Consider the following 19,116-nt stretch of genomic DNA (forward strand, 5'->3'; position numbering starts at 1 on the left):
CCATAAGTATCTCTTTTAATTCACCTGAACTGGTTAGCATAAAACTGAAGGTTGAAATAAGCAGGGTTCAAGATGAAGAACATTTTATTTCCCCATTTATTTGTTAAATTCATTTATATGCAAAATACTGTGGTTTTTAAGAAGCAGCCGATAAAACCAGCAAGTCTTGCCACGATGTCCTGGGTGCACCACTGTGGTCGCCACGTGGCTTTACCCTCACCTGGGTGGTGGGGTTGACGGGTGGGTGGGCAGGGCCCTGTCACTGCGCCTGCTGGGCTGCGCAGGGCCTGGAGTGTTTCATCCCTGCTCTGTGGCTGCTTGTAAGTCCGCTCAGTGGTTGCTTACGAGTGCACCCGGTGCATGAGAAACGGTGTGTACTGAGAAAGCAGGTCACTGTTAAGCCCCTGTGCTCCTGAACTACCTGAACGTTTGGGGAAACTGTGGCCACGGTCTTCCGCAGGCCTCCCATGCGGGGCCTGGCACTCCCTGTCCTCTGGGGCGCTTGGTGGGTTCATGAGTGTCCATACTTCTTACTCCACTCAGGCCCTCTCGCAGTCTAATCCTGTTTGCCTGTTAATTTTTTATTGAGTTATGGCTCTTTGGCCCTGTGTCACTGCTTCCTGGTGATCATTTGTACTCGAGAGTTAGGTAGCAGAACTTCCCCTCTCGGATTTTTCTGTCCTGTGGCAGCAGAGCCCTCCTCCAGTTACCTGCGGAGCCGGTAGAAACGCTCCAGATGAGCTGCACCTTGGCAGAAGGCAGTCCTCATTATTGTGTTTTGGCTTTCCTTGGTCAGCTGCCTCCTTGTTCATTTTGCTCTTGAGATCTCCCTGAGACCTGCTTGTGTTTCCTCTCAGCCCGCTTTGCATGGGGACTTTGCTGTGCAGGGCGTGTGCTCAGGGTGACCCACATACCCTGCAGCGTGCACTCACCCAGGCCCTGGCACCTGTGCTCATGGCCGTGGTGCCAGAGCTTGCAGTCAGGAGTAGGAAACAAGAGGGGACCCTCTTAGTCCTGTATACAAGCGGAATGAGTTAGGGGTGTGACTCTCGTGAGCTTGTGTGGTTTGATCCCGGCCCACAGTTATTACCTTGAGAGGGTCCCTGAGCAGGAAGGGTGCTGTTTGTCTCGATGTAAGCTGGGTGCGGCGCGTGGCGCGTGAGCGTCATGCCCGGTGTCCGAGTGCTGGCTCCAATGCTGCTCTTTTCTCTCCAGCAGCACAACGGCACGAAGCTGTCCATGAAGGGCTCTCACGGCCACACGCAGGGCGGCAGCTATGGCTCTGTGGGCAGTGGGGGTGTGCGGCCCCCCGTGGGCAACCGTGGACACCACCAGTATAACCGCACCGGCTGGAGGAGGAAAAAACACACACACACGCGGGACAGCCTGCCCGTGAGTCTCAGCAGATAATGGCTCCTGGCTGCGCCGGCCTCCCCGACGCCTCCCGCAGACTGCCCGGCCGCCTCGGGCCGGCGGGGAGCCGAGACCAGCGTCCAGCACGGCGGCCCGGGCACGCGGCCCTGCCGCGGATCACTCTGCATGTTTCTCTGTGTGGTGGTCACGTCCATCTCAAAGAACAGCTCGTCGTGCTCATCTGTGAAGCCTTATTCAACGTGGACGTTGTCTCCTGCCTTCCCACGATTCTCCATCCAGTGCCCAGCGGGTCGGGCTCAGGAACTGCAGGGCGGGGCGTGCGGTTTCGCGGCAGCCGGGGTCTGTTCCTTTGCGGTTTGGTATTTTCGTTTCACGTCTGTCAGAGCGGCGGCGGAGATCAAACCCCGTACGTGTGTCTTTCCTCCACGGATAAGCTTGGGAGGTCATCGTTTTACTGCCCTCACGTTTTGTTTGAAATTTCAGAACTGTTTTTCTATGTAAATATTGAAAACTTATGATTTGTGCAATAACTCAGATATTTTTTATTTAATTTCATATTTTCACATAAGTTATATTTAAGGGAGGAGGGAATTTTTTTAAACGAGCTTAGATCCTTTCCCGAGTTGCATTTTCTAAGTTGGGTTCATTGTGTCGGCTGATTGTCTGAGGAGCATCGTTACGAACACCATGAGGAGGGGCCTTGGGGTTTTATTTTTACGTCTTTTCTTTTGGTCAGATGTGAGGAAAGGAGCCGCGCTGCCCTGCGGGGTCCGAGGGGCTCGCTCTGAACCCGCGGGGCGGTCTGCCGGCGGCCCTGCCTCTGGGCCCATGCTGTTGTCCTGCTCTGACCACTGAGTTTTAATGGTTTGGTTTTTGGTTCTTTTAAATTAGACAACAAATCCAGCATTTAAAGTGCCAGAAGTATAACTTTCTAAGGGGAGAAAAGGTGGTCACATTATAAAATCTTAAAAGCAAATGTGAACTCGGAAATGCTTCAGTCAGTTTTAGCAACATAGCCTGTGATGGTGGGTCTGGCGAGCGTCGTCACGGACCGTGGTACCCAGTTTTAGGAATGTGGAGAAAGGAATTCTGTTGATTCCGTTGGGAATCTGCATAGCAGTATGCATTCGTTCTGTTAAGAGCAAACATAGGAGAAGTTCTTCAGCTGCTCAGCGCACCGTGGGGAGTATTTTTAACGTATTGCAGGAGAGCACAGCCCAGCGTTGGGGCCGGGGGCGGCTGGCGCCGGCGTCGGAAGCATACAGGTATACTATGCAAGTGTATTCTGCCACAACAACCACTGTCTTTGTTACCTTTTTTTGAACAAGAATATCCATCCTGCCTAACCCTGAGTTTTCGGAGCACCACAGTTGTCCTGGGAGTTGGTTGCATCTTGTAGGCCATCTGACTTCCCGTTTTTAAAATCGGGGGTTCTAGCCCTGCTAAACACTGCAGGTAGGTTGGTCTTTGAAGTCCACTAGTGGAGAATGCTGAGACGAGGAACTTGTTACCATGACACCTGAGGGATGTGCAGCAGTGGAGAGTTCTAGATCGATGTCTGAATGTGACGGACACCCAGCACGGACAAGCTTTAAAATGTCTGCGGTCTGCCTTTGGAAGCAGGGCCGGCCCACGCTGTCATTGGGAGCTGCCGACGGCGGCTGCGGGCTCTCCGGGAGGCACTCCAGGATAGAGTAGCACATTGTGTCTGCAGTTCTTGATGATCGAAAGTTATCAAAAATATTTAAAAATATTTAAATTGTGAACCTATTGATAAAGAATATTTATAAAAACTGATCTGTAGGCCTGTACTAATCTCTACGCGTTAGCAATATTGACTGTGAACCCACATTAAGGAACCACTGCGGGGCGGCGGCGAGCGGCCCGTGGTGTGCATTTTAAAGCTCGATTTACAGGCACAGGTGCCATGTTCCATTTCCGTCATGGGGAACCAAATGAATTGGCCTGGCTACCACTGTGGTCTCGTGCTACAGATTTAACTAAACGATATCATGTTTCGACTTTTTTTTGTGTGTGGACGACAATGTGGAAGCTAAAATTGACATATTTTTATGTAAAGTTTTTCTATTCTTTGATTTTTAATAAACTTTGGAAACCAGTTTTGTGTTTGTTTTCAAATATATGCTTTCCTTTCGAGGGGGAAGGGTGACTTCTGTCTTTTCAGTTTTGGATTTCTACATTAGGGTAATTCTTTAGCCAGCTGTTAGCTGGGTTCAAAAAAAGGGAGACGCCAGTCCTGTGCAGTGAGTGGGGGAGGCCGCTCTGTCATCTGTCATTGGTTCATCACGCTGGGCTGAGGCCCAGGCTTTGCACATACCTGTATAGGAGAAAAGTACCTGAGACTTACTCTCTGTTCGCACATTCTGATGCTCCCAGGAATCAGTAGAGCCATGAGAGTGATGCTATTTATGTGGGATTTCTGTCTGATAAGCTGGTACGTGATACTATGTACTTAGACCACCTCGTGGACACATTTGTTTGTTTTACGTCTCTTAAGGTCAACACGACATCACTTAAAAACACAACAAACCACCAATCATAATGTAGCTTAAAATGTAACTTAAGGTTGGAATTTCTAAGGAAATCTATAAGAATTCTTACAAACCAGCAAGGTGACAGAACCCCCACGCCCCAGGCTGCACAGCCCTCTGTGTGTGTTCTAGAACCATCAGCTCTGCAGCCCTGCATGTTGTAGAGGTGGGCATCGCGGTTAGAGCCTCCTAACCTCCGCCGGGAGGACGTGGCAGCCCGGTGGCCGTGGCACCTCGTTTTGAGCTAGAGCACCACGGGGCCGAGTGAGGGTGTGGAGGCTTCTCCAGGGCGGTGCAGCCCCCGCCCGCTACCAGGCCAGGGGGAGGAGCAGAGGCTGCTGGGAGGATGTATAGCCGCGGAGCGTGTTCAAGCCACTGCGGCCGCTGGAGGGTGGGCCTGGCTGAAGGAGGTGCTGAGGCGTGGGCGGCACTGGAGGAGAGGCACCGCCAAATCAGGATCCGTGTTGGAGGCTGGGCTGGCAGGACTGGGTGGATGAGTGGGCGTGAGGGGCGTCACTCCTGACCCCTCTGCAGGAGCCTGGCCCAGAGGCATCCGGGAGCCCATCGGCAGCGGGAGGCAGCTGAGTTGCAGAAGGAGCCCGAGGCCACAGGGCGAGGTGGAGACTGCAGGGGCCCTGAGACAGACAGTGGGTCCTGCTGTCTCAGCAGGCGGGGACAGGGATGTGCCGGGGCCTGGTTGGGGACAGCGAGGGCTCAGAGGGAGGTGGCCTGTCCCGTCAGGCAGGGCCATGCGCCTCCCTGGACGCCGCTGGAGGTGTTGTCCACACCCTCCGGCCGTGACGGCCTTGGCTTGGTCATTGGCCGGATCTCCGTGTGGTCTCGGGACCCCATCAGCTCCAGTCCTGAGCTAACAGGTAAACTCACGACCAGGTTCCAGAATTTTCCTTTCGAGTCACCGCAGGGCCTCAAGAGCCACCCCTTCATCCCCGTGGGAGGTACCTAATGGTACCTCTGAACCCCGTGCCATGTGTGCCTCGGCCCAGGCACCGGGGCATGGACAAAGGGGGTGGTGATGTTTGTGATCCAGACGCACCTGCCTCTGTGGACACAGGGTTTCATCTTAATCAGATGACCCTGTGGTGGCCTACCTACATCTGCGCTGAGAGCAGCATGCTGCCCACCCGCGAGGTTCCTGCCCATCCTTAGGTGACTTAGGGGGCCAAAAGGACACTGATGCAGAATGGACAGTGGCTATCATGAAACACACAGAGACACGCACGTGCCCAGACGCCCAGCTGGGGCTAATTCTCACTGTTTAAATGTCTCTTCTGTTGTGTCTCCAGGCCCTGTGGGGGAGGGGCACCTTGAGAGGGACAGGTTCCTGCCAGCCCGCGCTTAGGGCAGCTCCGTCAAACCTGGCGATGGCATTCATGTTCCCAGGTGACTCGGGTCCAGAGAGGGACCAGTTCATGACTTCCAGGCCTGGGGGTGAATCCCAGGCAAGGGCAAGGAATGCTGACGGGGTTGTTAGTGAAGGGTGTTGAGCGCGGTCGCCCTGGGAGACTGAATTCTGTCCTCAGTGGAGCCGCCTGGCCTTGGTGGAAGGCCACCAGGGGTTCCTCCCAGCAATGTGGGGGTGCAGCCCTCCGTCCCGCCCAGACAGGGGAGCACTGGCGATGCCCGAGACCAGAGTAAGGCGAGACTGGGGCCACTCCAGTAAGAAGTGTGCTACCCGGACAGGTTTCCCTCATTCCTGTCGCGTTTCATCACGTTCTGCGTTTCCATGGTGACGACACTGATGGCTGTGGATGAATCCAAGCCTCCTCCACAGATGTGAAACCTCCCCCACCCCCACCGTCAGAGAATCTTTGAGTCTTAGGGAGCAGCTAGAACAGCACAGTGCCGAGGACGAGAGACTGAAGCCCTGGGCGGGGAGTGGTTCCCAGGGCAGGCAGCAAGTCTGCCAGGAGCCCAGCGAGAGTGAGAACCAGCCACCTCGCTCTCCTTGCCCACAGCCTGGAGCCCTTCTCATTCCCTGAGGGTTACTGTCGAGCCCGCGGGCGTCTGCAGGCACGGCTTGTGCCCGAGGCTCCCTGTCCGTGGAGCCTGCCCGAAATTCTCATCAAGAGAGATCTGGGGTCCAGCCCGGGCGCGGTGTTGAGCCGGTTGTGATAAAGTGACTTGGGTCACAAAATGGTCACTGTAGCCAGTTCCTAGCTCTCTCTCACTGGGCCAGCTCTCCGGCCGGGCCGAGCCCTCACTGTCCTGTCTTCCCCGTCCCTCCCCCAACCCGCCCCCTGCTTCCAGGACACGTGGGCCCACCCGGTAACATCCCAACCTCACCGTCTTTCAGTTGCATCCTCCTCTCGAACCCACCTGTGGCTTCATGCCACCGCAGGCCACCGAGGGCCACCGCGGTCCCCCTGGGCTGGAATTGCTCCAAGGTCCAGGCGGGGTGGTGTGAGTGGGTAAACTGAGGCAAAGAGTGGCTGAGTTACTCAGCCACGGTCACTGGATAGGTGCAGAGGGAGGTGGGAGCCCATCTTCCCAGGCCCTCCGTGCTCCAGGCAGCCCTTCCCCGTCCCTCTGCACCCCTGCTCCTTCCTGGGCGCTGGAAACCGCCGCTCAGCCCAAACTCCTGCTCCGCTGTCCTCTGTCGGAGAGAAAACGCCTGCCTGGCCCTGGCCCACCTTCTGGCCTGGGCCATGCTGTCCTCCCCTCCTGCCAGCAAATCGTGCACAGTCACACAGAAAGGGCTTCTTGCTGCCTAGGGACAGAGGCTCCCCTTCGCTGGGGACCTGGCTCTTCCTTGTTCTTTGTCCAGAAATGCTCCTCCTTTTCCTCACCAGCCCTGAACCCGCCCAGTGCCCTCCTGTCCTGCAAAGCCCCTCTCCTTCCCTCTGGAGGCCTCCTTTCCTCTCTCCATCCCTCCTGAGCCGATTGTCTACACCAGCTTTCTCCACCTTCCCTCCTCCCCACCGTGCCCGGTCCTTGCTGTCTGCCCTGACCCCTCAAGTCAGTGCCCGCTGTCCTCTGTCCGCGAAGCCCCGTGGGCTTGGTGCCGGCAGCCCCTCCTCCTCTGGCTCCCTGGACACCGTTTTCTCCACGTCTTCTCCCCTGTTCTTGCTGTGCCAGCTGGAGCCCCACGGGCACCTCTGGGCTGGGCCTGTCTTCTGAGCCCCCCACGCTGGGCGTGTCTCCGTGGAGGAGTCTCCCAGGCCCTGAGCGCAGGGGGCCCCAATCAGATGCCCTCCGTCCCCCCGTCTGCCCTGCGCCGCCCGCCTGTGAGCATACCCGGCTCTGCAGCTCGGCGCCTGTGCCGCCTCCTGTCGTCCCCTGAGTCTGCTGGCCTTGTGTCTTCAGTAGCTACACTCGACTCCTCCATGCCCCTTCACCCCCCTGCCCCGGCCGTCCTTCCTGCCCTCGCCTCTCTCCGGGACACCAGGATGCCCCTAACCAGCCTTCGGTCTGCTCCCCGGTCTCTCCCGGGGCCACCAGCAGTCCTGGCGGTGCAGCCGGGGGCCGCCTCTCTGCTCTCCCATCCTGGGTGTCCTTCTGGGGTCCCCGGACAGCGTTTCCCGACCTTCAGCCTCTACCTTGTCACCTCCACGGCTTTCACTCCTGCGTGCACTGCCGGGGTGATTGTTTTCCTGGCTTTGTTCTACCCACGTGCCCTTAGTGGGAAAGGAAAATGCGTCCGTTTCTTAAATGGGAACGGCACCACTGGCGGTAATGTCAGGTAACAAATAAGCAACCTGGGCTCAGCAAGCTGATCGGAGTCGGGGGAGGATGCTGCCGCAGAGCCCCGGGGCACAGAGCCCAGAGGGGCGGCTGGGAGGCGGCGAAAAGGGAAAAACATGCTCACTTTGCGCTTCAGGACTTTGACTGTTGGTTGAGTATCCACTGAGACCAGCCGCCATATCCGCACAGATCCCCTTGTTTGGGGAAATCTAACCTCAGATCCTTAATTTGATTGAAAAAGCTTTCCGGAATCTCTCCTTTGCCTCCCTTTCCCCCCTGGCCACTTGGAACATTTCTGTTAGAAAACCGATGTGTCCCCCTCAGGGCTCTCAAATGTGAAAGCAAATTGTCATCGCAGTCGAGTCTCGGGTCTCGGAGAGAGGCTGCTCTCGCTGGAAGGGGCTGAGGGGGCAAAAGGGAGGATGGATGTCTGTAACCCCCTGGGTTCAAGTCTCCATTCTGCTTCATCTGGCTGTGTGTCCTTGGGCAAACCACTTAACCCCTCTGTGCCTTTTTCCTCATCCCTCCCTGGTACAGACTGGATGAGTAAATGCAGGACACAGAGACAAGCGCTTGCAGGGCGGATGTTGTCAGACCTCCCAGCGGGCCAGGAAGAACTCATTTTTAATGACAGGCAAGAGGGAAAATGTTGTAATACATGGCTTCATGTTTTTCTTTCCCTTTTGTTCTTGCATTCGAGTTTATAATGTTGGTTGTATTTCATACTTAAGATTCTTGGTCCCGAGCTTGGAGCACTTGGAAAGGAAAGTATTTAGTGGGGTTTAATAAATGCTGTCATTTGATATTCCGGCACAGTGGTTTTAAGCTATTTTAGGACAGGGTGGCAGGTACCGCTAAGTTACCCACATGTATCTAGTTTCTTTTATTACTTTCCCTGGCATTGCCAGATTTAGAAAACAAAAATGCAAAAACTCCAAGTTAAATTTGAATTTAAAAAGACCGAATAATGTTTTTGGCATAAGTATGTCCCAGTGTTGCGTGGTCAGCGTAACTGGGTGTCCTGTGTTTTGTTTGGCTCACTTTTGTTTGGGCAGCAGCGTGCACAGCTGGCAAAATCACGTCCCTAACTTCCTTGCAGCTGTGGGGTGGCCGCGACAGATGGTTCCAGTCAATGCTTCCTTTTAGAATAAGACTTTTCAAGCAGAAGATACTTTGCCTTCTCCCTTTGTGTTCTGGCTGGAATCGGAATGCAATGCGTGGAGGCACAGCAGTCATCTTGCAGTCACGAGGTAGACAGCTGCCTGATGAGGCGGACCAAGCAGCAGCTAGACAGGGCCTGGAGTCCTGAGGTTCTGGTGGCATCCTTGGTTGTGTGTTCATGTATAACATTTACCTGAGGAAGACCCCGCTGTCTGCTTATGCCACTGATGTTCGGGGCTGTCAACTGAATGCAGTTCTAGCTGGTGCGTACGGGAAATACAGAGCCCCATCTGGGTGCCCCGGTTAAAGCAATCTGGCGGTGGGGGTTAGGAGGCATAATGTCATGTGCTTGAATTCCTGCTCCCCTCCTCTCCCCGCCCTTCTCCTGGGTGTGGGGGTCCCCTGTGGAACCCCTAGCTTTCCACGGAATGCAGCTTTCAACCAGCAGACCCCCACTTGCTTCCCACCCCACTTTCATTTTTATTTCCCCAGCCCTTTTGCTCTGGGGATGAGGGGGGTGCATTGCAAGTGGCACAGCTGCCTGTGGGATAACCCCAGGGCACGACACTGCGACTCCCAGCACTGTCACTGTGCACCAGGGGGACCTGCCGGTCGGGGAGGGGCATGAGAGCGAGGCCCCGTCCGCTCTGATCGCCTGTCCCCCCCCCACCAAGCCACAGGCTGGGACTCGCGACCTCAGGTGGGGGGTTCTCTCTCTGCCCCTTCCTGCCGCTGGCCCAGCCTGGGTGCCGGTGTCACCACTTGGCTCAGAGAGTCGCTGTTGCAGACACGCGTCAGGTGAGCTCACAGCGGGACAGCAGGGGCTGCCACCCCCGGCCCGGCACTCAAGGCCTCCGAGAGACACCTGCTCTGAGCACTCCCCGCCCAGCCGATCGCACCGGGTGACTTATTATGCGTGTAAAACATCCAATCAGTCATGCACTAGTAGCTGTGTAAAATATAGTAAAAATGGATTGCTATTAATAGAAAAATGAAATGGGAAAAGAAAAAAAACCAGAAAATATGCAGAATAGAAGCCCATGTTGTTTTGTTCCTGGGCTCAACAGCTGTGAAATCATCCTGTCAAACTGCCCCGGGACTCTGTCGGTGCCCGCGCTCACGTCCACCCTTGGTGCCCGCGCTCACGTCCACGCTTGGTGCCCGCGCTCACGTCCACGCTTGGTGGCCGCGCTCACGTCCACCCTTGGTGGCTGCGCTCACGTCCACGCTTGGTGGCCGCGCTCACGTCCACGCTTGGTGCCCGCGCTCACGTCCACCCTTGGTGGCCACGCTGGCAGCGGTTCCAGGGAGCCTCCCTCCCCACACCCGGGATGGTGGCTCTCACCCGGGCCATCAACCGCTGGGGCAGGTCTCCCACCGCCTGCCCCTCCGGGGGCCTTCTGTCCTTCAGCCCCTGTAGCGGCCAGTCAGCCCCCTGCGACGGCCTCTGATTCTCGCCGCATGACCTGTGCCTGCTCCTTCTCGTGGGCGGCACACGGGGCACAGCAGGAAGAAATGCTGCTGAGGAAGAAATGCGGAGAGAGACCTGGGTGCAGCCTCGCCGAGGAGCCAGGGACGCCTGGGCCCACCTCCAGAGCCCCCGAATCACCTGCTGGGCAGGAGCCTGCACCTCTGAGACTCCGGGCCCCCAGGCGAGTCCCGCGTGTGGCGGGCGAGAGCCGCTGCTCCGCGCGCCCGTGCTCACGCGCCCTGGCCGCCTGGGTGGAGTACAGACGTGCGGGTTCAGCGCGTCACGACCCGTATTGTAGTGTCTCTTCTCTTCTCTCCAGTTCTGTTTCTTGTTTGAAAATGTTAGTGGCTCCCTCACTATATTTCGTTCACCAGCGGTCAGGACCATGGAGAGGGGACGGCCGTGACCCTGCCTCAAAGGAGGGAAGCAAGAACTGGCTGTGGTGCCCCTCCTTCCACGGGGTGCCCTGCGCCAAAGCAGGGCCCCGACTCCTTTTCAAAAGCAGTGGCAGGATGGCGTCCCCGTAGCCATCGGTGTGAAGCTGTCTCTCTGGCCAGGGGTGACAGCACGTGGGCCAGGTCTCAGTGCTGCTTGGTGCTGTTTCAGGTGCAGAACAAAGTGCAGTTGGAATTCCTGCCTCTCTCTCTTCGCGTCCTAAATTTCCAGTTCATTTCCAAGTGGTGACAGGCCTGAGGCTCGTCTGCTACAGAAGGGGTCATGCCTGAGCGTCAGAAGGTGCTGACACTTGGCGTGGACAGACCCCTTCCCCTTGTCCACACTGCCTTTGGTGGGTAAAGGCGGGCTGTCCTTGGAGAACCCCATGCACCCCCACCTCTGTGCCCCTACCTGGGGCCTGCCCTTCCCTGGGCAGTGGCTCCTCCTCCCCTTGAGGCCCCAGTGGGCTCCTTTGCTCCTCTCTGGTGTTGGGTTCCACACTTGTCAGCCAGTCATCTACTTGTTATAGGAAAGTATTTCTTTTGTACTGTTGTTTAGCTTTTTCAAGTTTATCCTTACTGAATAAATGGTGAGCGTGGGTGTCTGTTCCTCGTGGGCTCAACACTGCCGGACACCTGGACGTTGCTGGGTGAAATTTCACTAGTTTATGGATGGGTGATCCTGCATCGTTATGATTCTGTTATTGCAAAGAAAGTCATGAGCAAGTAAATAGCAAAGCTGTGGTGAGTAAAAAAAAAAAATGTTTTACGTTGAGAAAAGTAGCAGAAAAGAAAGTTAAAACTCAAGTTCTTTTTTCCTTTTTATTGAGATAGAGTCTCACTGTGTTGCCCGGGCTAGAGTGCCGTGGCATCAGCCTCATTCACAGCAACCTCCAACTCCTGGGCTCAGGCAATCCTTCTTCCTCAACCTCCCGAGTAGCTGGGACTACAGGAATGCGCCACCATGCCCAGCTAATTTTTTCTATATATTTTTAGTTGTCCAGTCAATGTCTTTCTACTTTTAGTAGAGACAGGGTCTCACTCTTGGTTAGGCTGGTCTCAAACTCCTGAACTTAAACTATCCTCCTGCCCTGGCCTCCCAGAGTGCTGGGATTACAGGTGTGAGCCTCCACGCCCGGCCGACAGGTGCTCCTTGACTTATGATGGGGTTATTTCTCTCCATAAGAGGAAAATGCATTTAATCACCCAATTTACTGAACATCTACCTTCCATGTGCTCAGAAAACTTTCATCAGCCTACAGTTGGGCAAAATCAACTAATGCAAAGCATATTTTATTTTATTAAAATTTTTTCTTGATGCATAATAGATATACATATTTTTTAGGCAAACATGATAATGTAATGCATTCATATAATTTGTACACTTGTATAATTCATATAACCAAATCAGTGTGATTGGGAAATCCATCATCTTATATATTTGTCTTTTCTTTACGAGAGATAGACCTGAATTATTCTCGTCTGGCTATTTTGAAATATACAGTAGATTATCGTAAACTCTAATCACTCTACTGATCTAGAAATACCATATGATCCGGCAGTTCCACCACTGAATCTATATCCAAAGAAAAGGAGGTCAGTGTATTGAAGAGATGCCGACATTCCCATGTTTACTGCAGCACGATTCACAGCAGCCAAGATTTGGAATCAGCCTAAGTGTCCGTCGGTGGGTGAAGGGATAAAGAAAACGTGGCGTATGTGCACAATAGTATCGTTCGGCCACAAAAAAGGCTGACATCCTGCTGCTTGCGGCGGCCCAGGAGGGACTGGAGGGCATCGCGCTGAGGGAGATAAGCCGGGCACAGAAGGACAAATGCCGCGTGTTCTCACTCTCACGCGGGAGCTGACGCGGACGTCTTGACGCCGGAGGGAGGGAAGCCTGGTGGTTAGCAGCGGCTGGGCAGGGGGCAGCCACGAAGAGAGGTTGAGTAATGGGTACAGATACACAGCTCGACAGAAGCAGTAAGACACGGCGCCTCCTGTGCAATGACGTGCTGGGCATCTCCCGTGATTTACTGCACTCGCGGACAGCAGGCGGCTGTGTGGGCTCCCAAGCGCGGCCTCTACTGCGCACGCGCCACTCTCACCTCCGTCAGGTGGGAGAACTGCTAACCTCCGTGAGCCAGCCACTGCTGGGGCTAGGACTTTCCAGAGCGCTGAGTCCTCATTTGGCTGTGGATAGGCCACTGGGCATTGCCCGTCCCAGACAATGTTATCTGGATGTTGGCCGGCCTTCCTTCCTTCCTTCCTTCCTTCCTTCCTTCCTTCCTTCCTTCCTTCCTTCCTTCCTTCCTTCCTTCCTTCCTTCCTTCCTTCCTTCCTTCCTTCCTTCCTTCCTTCCTTCCTTCCTTCCTTCCTTCCTTCCTTCCTTCCTTCCTTCCTTCCTTCCTTCCTTCCTTCCTTCCTTCCTTCCTTCCTTCCTTCCTTCCTTCCTTCCTTCCTTCCTTCCTTCCTTCCTTCCTTCCTTCCTTCCTTCCTTCCTTCCTTCCTTCCTTCCTTCCTTCCTTCCTTCCTTCCTTCCTTCCTTCCTTCCTTCCTTCCTTCCTTCCTTCCTTCCTTCCTTCCTTCCTTCCTTCCTTCCCTCTTTCTTTCATTCTTTCTTTCTCAGCATATTATGGGGGTACAAATTTTAAGGTTTCAAATAATGCCCTTGTCCCTCCTCCCCCCACAAGTCTGGGCTTCAAGCGTGAGCGTCCCCCAGACGGTGCACGTCTCACGCACGACAGCGTGCCTGCTAGTCAGCGCAGCTTGGGGCCACCGTGAGACAGTCGCCAGTGCTTTGTTTCTTTTTTCTTGGTTTTTAAGTTGCTGGGTGGGGCGTGTTTACTGGAGACTCTGCCTCACCTGCAGGTGGCCAGGCCTCCCTCCGCTCCTGCAGAGCTCCTGGAACTCTGACCGATGACCCAGGGTCTGGGGTGGGCTTTGCTGTGTCCCCGACCCCCTCCGGGGGTCTGGCCGTGAGCGACCTCCCACCTGCCAGTCCAGGCTGCACAGAGCAGTCCCACCGTTGAGAAGAAGGGGGCGCTCTTGCCTCAGCCTTGCGGCTTTCTCTGCGGCCAAAGCACCCTCCAACCTCGGGCTGGCAGCAGCCAGCAGGTCACCTCCAGGCAGGAGGGGGCCCCCTAAGGTAGGCTGTGAATTAAGTTAGTATTGTTTCTGAAACCTCACGTCCTTAGTTTTTAAAAAAGTACTAGGAACATGAGACTGCAATTTTTCCTCTATTGGAAAAAGAAAGCTGTAAAATTTAACAGTGCTGATGAGGTGAGGCTGGACCTCTGGGGTCTGGGGCCACTCCTCCTCCCGTGGGGGCCACCTGAGCACCCACCCTGCAGAATCTGCACCCACCTGTGCTCCGGGGCCGTGTTCTGGCATGGACGGGGATTTGTGGCCTGTTTGTCACCAGGGTCCCAGGCATGCCAGGAGGGGACTTGAGCTTGAGGAGTGGAGGGGCCAGGCCCCCAGAGGATGCTGCTCTGTTCTCCAGGGGACAGGAAACAAAGCTGGCAGCAGCCTGTGGGGCAGGGGCCCAGGTCCCGATCCACCGTGTGAGCTTAGCCGTGGCATTCTGCGGCGGCCCCTTTACCTGCAGCCCCAATGCAAGCACTTTGGGGCCCCAATGCAAGCACTTTGCCGCCTGCCGGATGCCCTGCCAACCCTTCTCATCACTGGGAAACGGTGACTTGCTTTTCTCTGTCACTCTTGAGCCATGTCCCTGTGCTTCAGCACAGCCGGTTTAAGGTTTGCTCTCGTCTTGAGAGACTCGCCGTGCGGGACTGTGGCCGGGCTGGACTCCGGCGGACGTGGAGGGCCGAGCCAGGCGTGCTGCGTTGGGGGCAGCTGTGAGTGTACTGGCTTCGACTTCATGGGTCAGAATCGGGTCTGAGACCTGGGTTCTCGGCCAGGTGGGCCCCAAAACTTGACGTTTGCTTTGGGGTTTTTTGAAGTAGTTGGCCTTGAGGCCTGTGTTGGGGTCCCCAAGGCAGCCCCACCCACGGGACTTGGCATATGGCCATATGCTCACGGGCGTGGTTTATCTCCGGGGTTGGTGGCACAGAGCAAAACTAGGAAAGGGAGGGGCGCCTGGGCCAGCCAGGGAGGGCCTCGCCCGTTGGGGCTGTGAGGGCTGCAGTGAATTCCTCCAGCAGCGAGCGAGAACAACTCGAGCGGCCAGGGAAGCTCAGCAGGGACTCAGCACCAGGTGCTTAGTGGGGGCTGACACATGGGCACCCTCTCCCTGGCATGTACCCAAATCCCAGGCTCCCCGAGGGAGAGCAGGTGTTAGGTGTAAGCTGCCCTGTGTGCAGGCAGCTCAGGCCGAGTGGCCCTCTTCCCGTCTGGGGACGTTGGGAACCCTGGAGCCCAGGACGCAGGGAGAAGCAGGCGCAGGCCGTGCCCCCCTGGTGCTCCCAGTGTGCAGGCAGCCGGTCGCACGGAATCCGACCCCTGGCCTTGCACTAGCACCAGGCGGGTGCTCAGCGGGCATTCCTGCAGGAGGGGAGGAAGGAAGGAAGGAAGGGATGGGGCTTCCAGAGCCTTCCCTGGGGCCCGCTCCTCCACCAAGGGCAGCATGGCGAGAACCCCACAGCCCCATAGGCCCTGCTCGGGCTGGCCTGTGCTGGGTGGCGGCTTCAGGCCACACTGGCTCACCCGCCCTTCGATCCATGTGCGAGCCGAGAGGGCCGCGCTTTTAGATTCATTCACTTTGCTGTGTCCCTGGAGTCCTGAAGTCTGCCTGGCACCCATGGACATGCAGTAAATATTTGCTTGTTCAGAAGGGCCAGTCCCTGAACAAGCCACTGCCTGGGGACAGGGTGTGCCGGTGGCTTGGCTTGTCCCCTGCTGTCCTTGGCACTGGGGGTGAAGGGAGCCTCCCCTTAGCACGCAGCAAGGGGAGGGCGCGGCTCCTGGGTGGCCCCGCCCTCTTCTGGCACCAGACGGGGAGGACGGTGTCAGCAGCATGGCGAGGGCCGCCGCACACAGCCTGGGTCCACCCCCAGCTGGGGGGTCCTCTGCAGTCAGAGCGGCACATGCCGTCCCTCCTGCCGCAGTGCTGGCTGTCCCAGGGGCTACTGTCGGAGGCACTTTCTGGGCGCCTGGGGGCTGCCTCTTGGCTGAGCAGGTTGTTCTCCCAACCGGGGACCCGCCCGATGCTGGAATCCATGCCGTGCACCCTGGGCTGGGCAGTGTCTGCCGGAGGGAGGGGCTCCTCTCCCTCGATCTCACGAAGGGCCCGTGTGGACGAGTGGGTGCAGGCAGGCCCTTCTCCGTGTAGCTCCCAGCCCCTGACGATGGCCCAGCCCGGGCTGCTCAAGCGTGCTCGGGGCCCTGAGTTGCTCCTGCAGGCTCTGGGGCAACCAGACATCAGGTGTCAAAAGCTGGGGTGAGGCCAGGGCTCTGTCCTCAGCACTTGCCAGTGGGGGAGGTTGGGGGTGGGGGTGTTTCGGGGAGCCTGCCGCAGTTCCTGGCGCGGCTGGGGGTGGAGGCGGAAGGGCACGCCAAGAGAGGGCAAGGTCGAGCAGGCCTTCGCGTCTTGACTGTGGCCAGGCTGTCCTCCAGGCCCTGGGTTGGTCATGTGACCTGCTGGCGCCTGCCCAGGTGGGGGCGGGGCTGGGGGAGAGTCATGTTGGCTGCACCGTGTGGCCCACAGTGGCCTCTCATGCCTCTTGTCCTACTTGTGCATCTGGAAACTTCCCAAGCTCCAAGGCCCAGCCCTAAGTTACCTCCTCTGTGAAGTCGCCCGCCTCCAGCCTGACTCTGCAGGCAGAAGGAATCACTTTTAGAAGAAACGCTCGCTCATTCCTACCTTCCCAGGTGGGCATCTTGCTCTGGTGACTCACTGGGAAGGACGTGGAGGCGGGATTGGCTGGGGTGGCTGATGGAGCCCCCCAAGGGGGGGCGTGTGCATGAGAGTGCATGTGCACGAGAGCATGTGTGTATGAGAGCGCGTGTGCATGCGTGTCGTACCAGCACACATGGCAAGGTGCGTGCTTACACTTTGTAATCCAGAACCTGTCAAACGACCACCCAGGGGCTTGTGATGGGGCCTGTTTATTTAGCCTCTAATTATATTTTTACCTGAAACAATTTTCAGCCAGATTTCTGTGTGGCAAGGTACCAAGTGAGACCCACCTGACCTGGAAAATGACAGGTGCACTTCTAATCTTTCCATCCTGAACTTAACCTTTCCGTCTTTGACGTAAATGGAGAAATCAGGGCTCTTGACTGTTGTTGATTTAAGGAGATTACAGAAGCACCTCTCGGGGCAGGAGCGTGAGGGTTTAGCCCCTCTCGCTCGGCGGCTGAAAGAGGGTGCTCCCTGTTCGGGGCCCGGGACCTCTGAGAAGAGTTTATTCCGAGAAAAGCATAGCCTTGATCGTGGCCCAGCTGAGAACTTACTGACGGGCCGTATGCAGGGCTCGCCTGTGCCGGGCTCTGCTCTGAGCACTTGGCGCGCACTGACTTGCCGAATCCTAACCACGGTGCTAGCGGGCGGGCGCTGGTACCACTGAGGGTGCGCCGCCCGCGTGGAGATGTGAGGGAGCTTCCCGGTCCCCCAGCGGGCAGCGGGCAGGGCCAGGGCTGCAGCTCAGCAGCCTGGCGCCCCTCGGCCTCCTGGAATGCGCCTCTCGTGGTTTCACCATTGCAACCGGTGTTGGGCCCTCGGCTGTGCGTGGGGCGGGGTGCCCCTCAGGGCCGGGGCTGGAGACGGCCTGCACCCCGATGATTCGCAGCTGCTTGGAGACACGGGACATCCGTAAATAAACTGCAGACACCAACAGTACTAGCGTCCCAGGGCTGCGGCGACAAAGTGCCACAAACTGGGAGTGCTAGAACAACAGACATTTGTACTCTCACGTTTCTGGATGCCAGAAGCCCGAAATCACGGCGTCAGCAGGGCCTTGCTCTCCCAAGATTCTAGGGGAGGACCCTCCCTGCCTCTCGTGGCTTCTGGTGGTCGCCGGCGATCCTTGTCTTTCCGTAACCAGCGGACACATCGCTTCAGTCGCGGCCTTTGTCTTTGCGCAGCCTTCGCTGCTCTGTGTGGGTGCTCCCCAAGTCCCCTGTCTTGTTAGGACACCACTCAGCGGATTGGGGCCCACTCCGCCCCAGGGTGACCTCATCTTGATTTAAGGAACTACGTCTGCTCAGACCCTGTTTCCCATGACGCGTATCTGAGGTCCCCGGTGGGCGTGAATGAGCAGGACACCCACCGACCCCTCCCGGGCTGCTCGGCGCACAGCGTCAGGAGCTCAGCGAGCAGTGGTCGTGCAGCTCCCCTGCAGTGGCCTCTTTGCAATGACGGAGGAGGGGCCTGCTCACAGATGGGGCTCATGGCCGGGGGGCGTGGGGCGCAGTGCATTGAGGGGTCCCCTCCTGAGTGGCCTCTTTGCTTTTTTTTTTTGAGACAGAGTCTCACTCTGTTGCCTGTGCTAGAGTGCTGTGGCGTCAGCCTAGCTCACAGCAACCTCAAACTCCTGGGCTCAAGGGATCCTGCTGCCTCAGCCTCCCTAGTAGCTGAGACTACAGGCACGCGCCACCATGCCCGGCTAATTTTTTCTATGTATTTTTAGTTGGCCAATTACTTTCTTTCTGTTTTTAGTAGAGACAAGGTCTTGCTCTTGCTCAGGCTGGTTGCAAACTCCCGATCTTGAGCAATTCTCCCACCTCGGCCTCCCAGAGTGCTAGGATTACAGGCGTAAGCCACCGCGCCCGGCCTGCTTTTGTAATGGTATTTATTATTTTTTTTATGCTTGTAAAAGGCGATGAGAGATTTTATTTTTTATACAGGTAGTCCCTGGAGAGCACTTATTTTATTTTTTTATCACATATATTTATAGTATACAACATGTTTACTGTACACACATTTTGGCATATGTATACATTGTCAAATGGCTAAATAAGACTAATTAACATATGTGTTACCTCGCATATTTATCACTTTTTGTGGTGAGAACACTTTAAATCTGTTGTAGCAGTGTTCAAGAACACGATACATTGTTGCTAACTATAGTCACCGTGTTGTACAATAGATCTCTTAGACTTACTCCTCAAGACTCACTGAAATTTTGTATCCTTTGACCAACATTTCCCACTCTACCCCAGCCCTTCGTAGCCACCATGCCACTCTCTGTTTCTAAGAATTCATCTATTTTAGATTCCATATGTAAGTGAGATAATGCGGTATTTATCTTTCTGTGCCTCGCTGACTTAACATAATGTCCTCTAGTTTTATCCATGTTGTCACAAATGGCAGGACTGCCTTCTTTTTTTAAAGCTGACTAGTATTCCTTTGTGTATACATCCCATCTTCTTTTTCCATTCATCCATCGATGGATTTCAGGTGTGATATCTCTGATATATTTATTTCATTTCTTTTGTACATATATGTTCAAAAGTGGGA

At 55.9% G+C, this 19,116-nt stretch overlaps 1 protein-coding gene across 2 annotated transcripts in view; it reads left to right on the forward strand.

Moving 5' to 3' along the window:
* Nucleotides 1–3,494, forward strand: part of TENT4A (terminal nucleotidyltransferase 4A) — a 41,697-nt gene extending 38,203 nt beyond the window's left edge. Inside the window, exon 13 of one of the 2 annotated variants that reach the window (XM_012744233.3) lies at nucleotides 1,216–3,494. In XM_012744233.3, coding sequence (XP_012599687.3) covers nucleotides 1,216–1,410 — 195 coding nt within the window. In that variant the 3' untranslated portion in view covers nucleotides 1,411–3,494. The remainder of the gene's footprint in view (nucleotides 1–1,215) is intronic. The other variant, XM_076007927.1, reaches the window with a different exon arrangement.
* The last annotated feature ends 15,622 nt before the right edge of the window (nucleotides 3,495–19,116 follow it).

The sequence above is a fragment of the Microcebus murinus genome, chromosome 11, assembly GCF_040939455.1.
Source record: "Microcebus murinus isolate Inina chromosome 11, M.murinus_Inina_mat1.0, whole genome shotgun sequence".
Taxonomy (NCBI): domain Eukaryota; kingdom Metazoa; phylum Chordata; class Mammalia; order Primates; family Cheirogaleidae; genus Microcebus; species Microcebus murinus.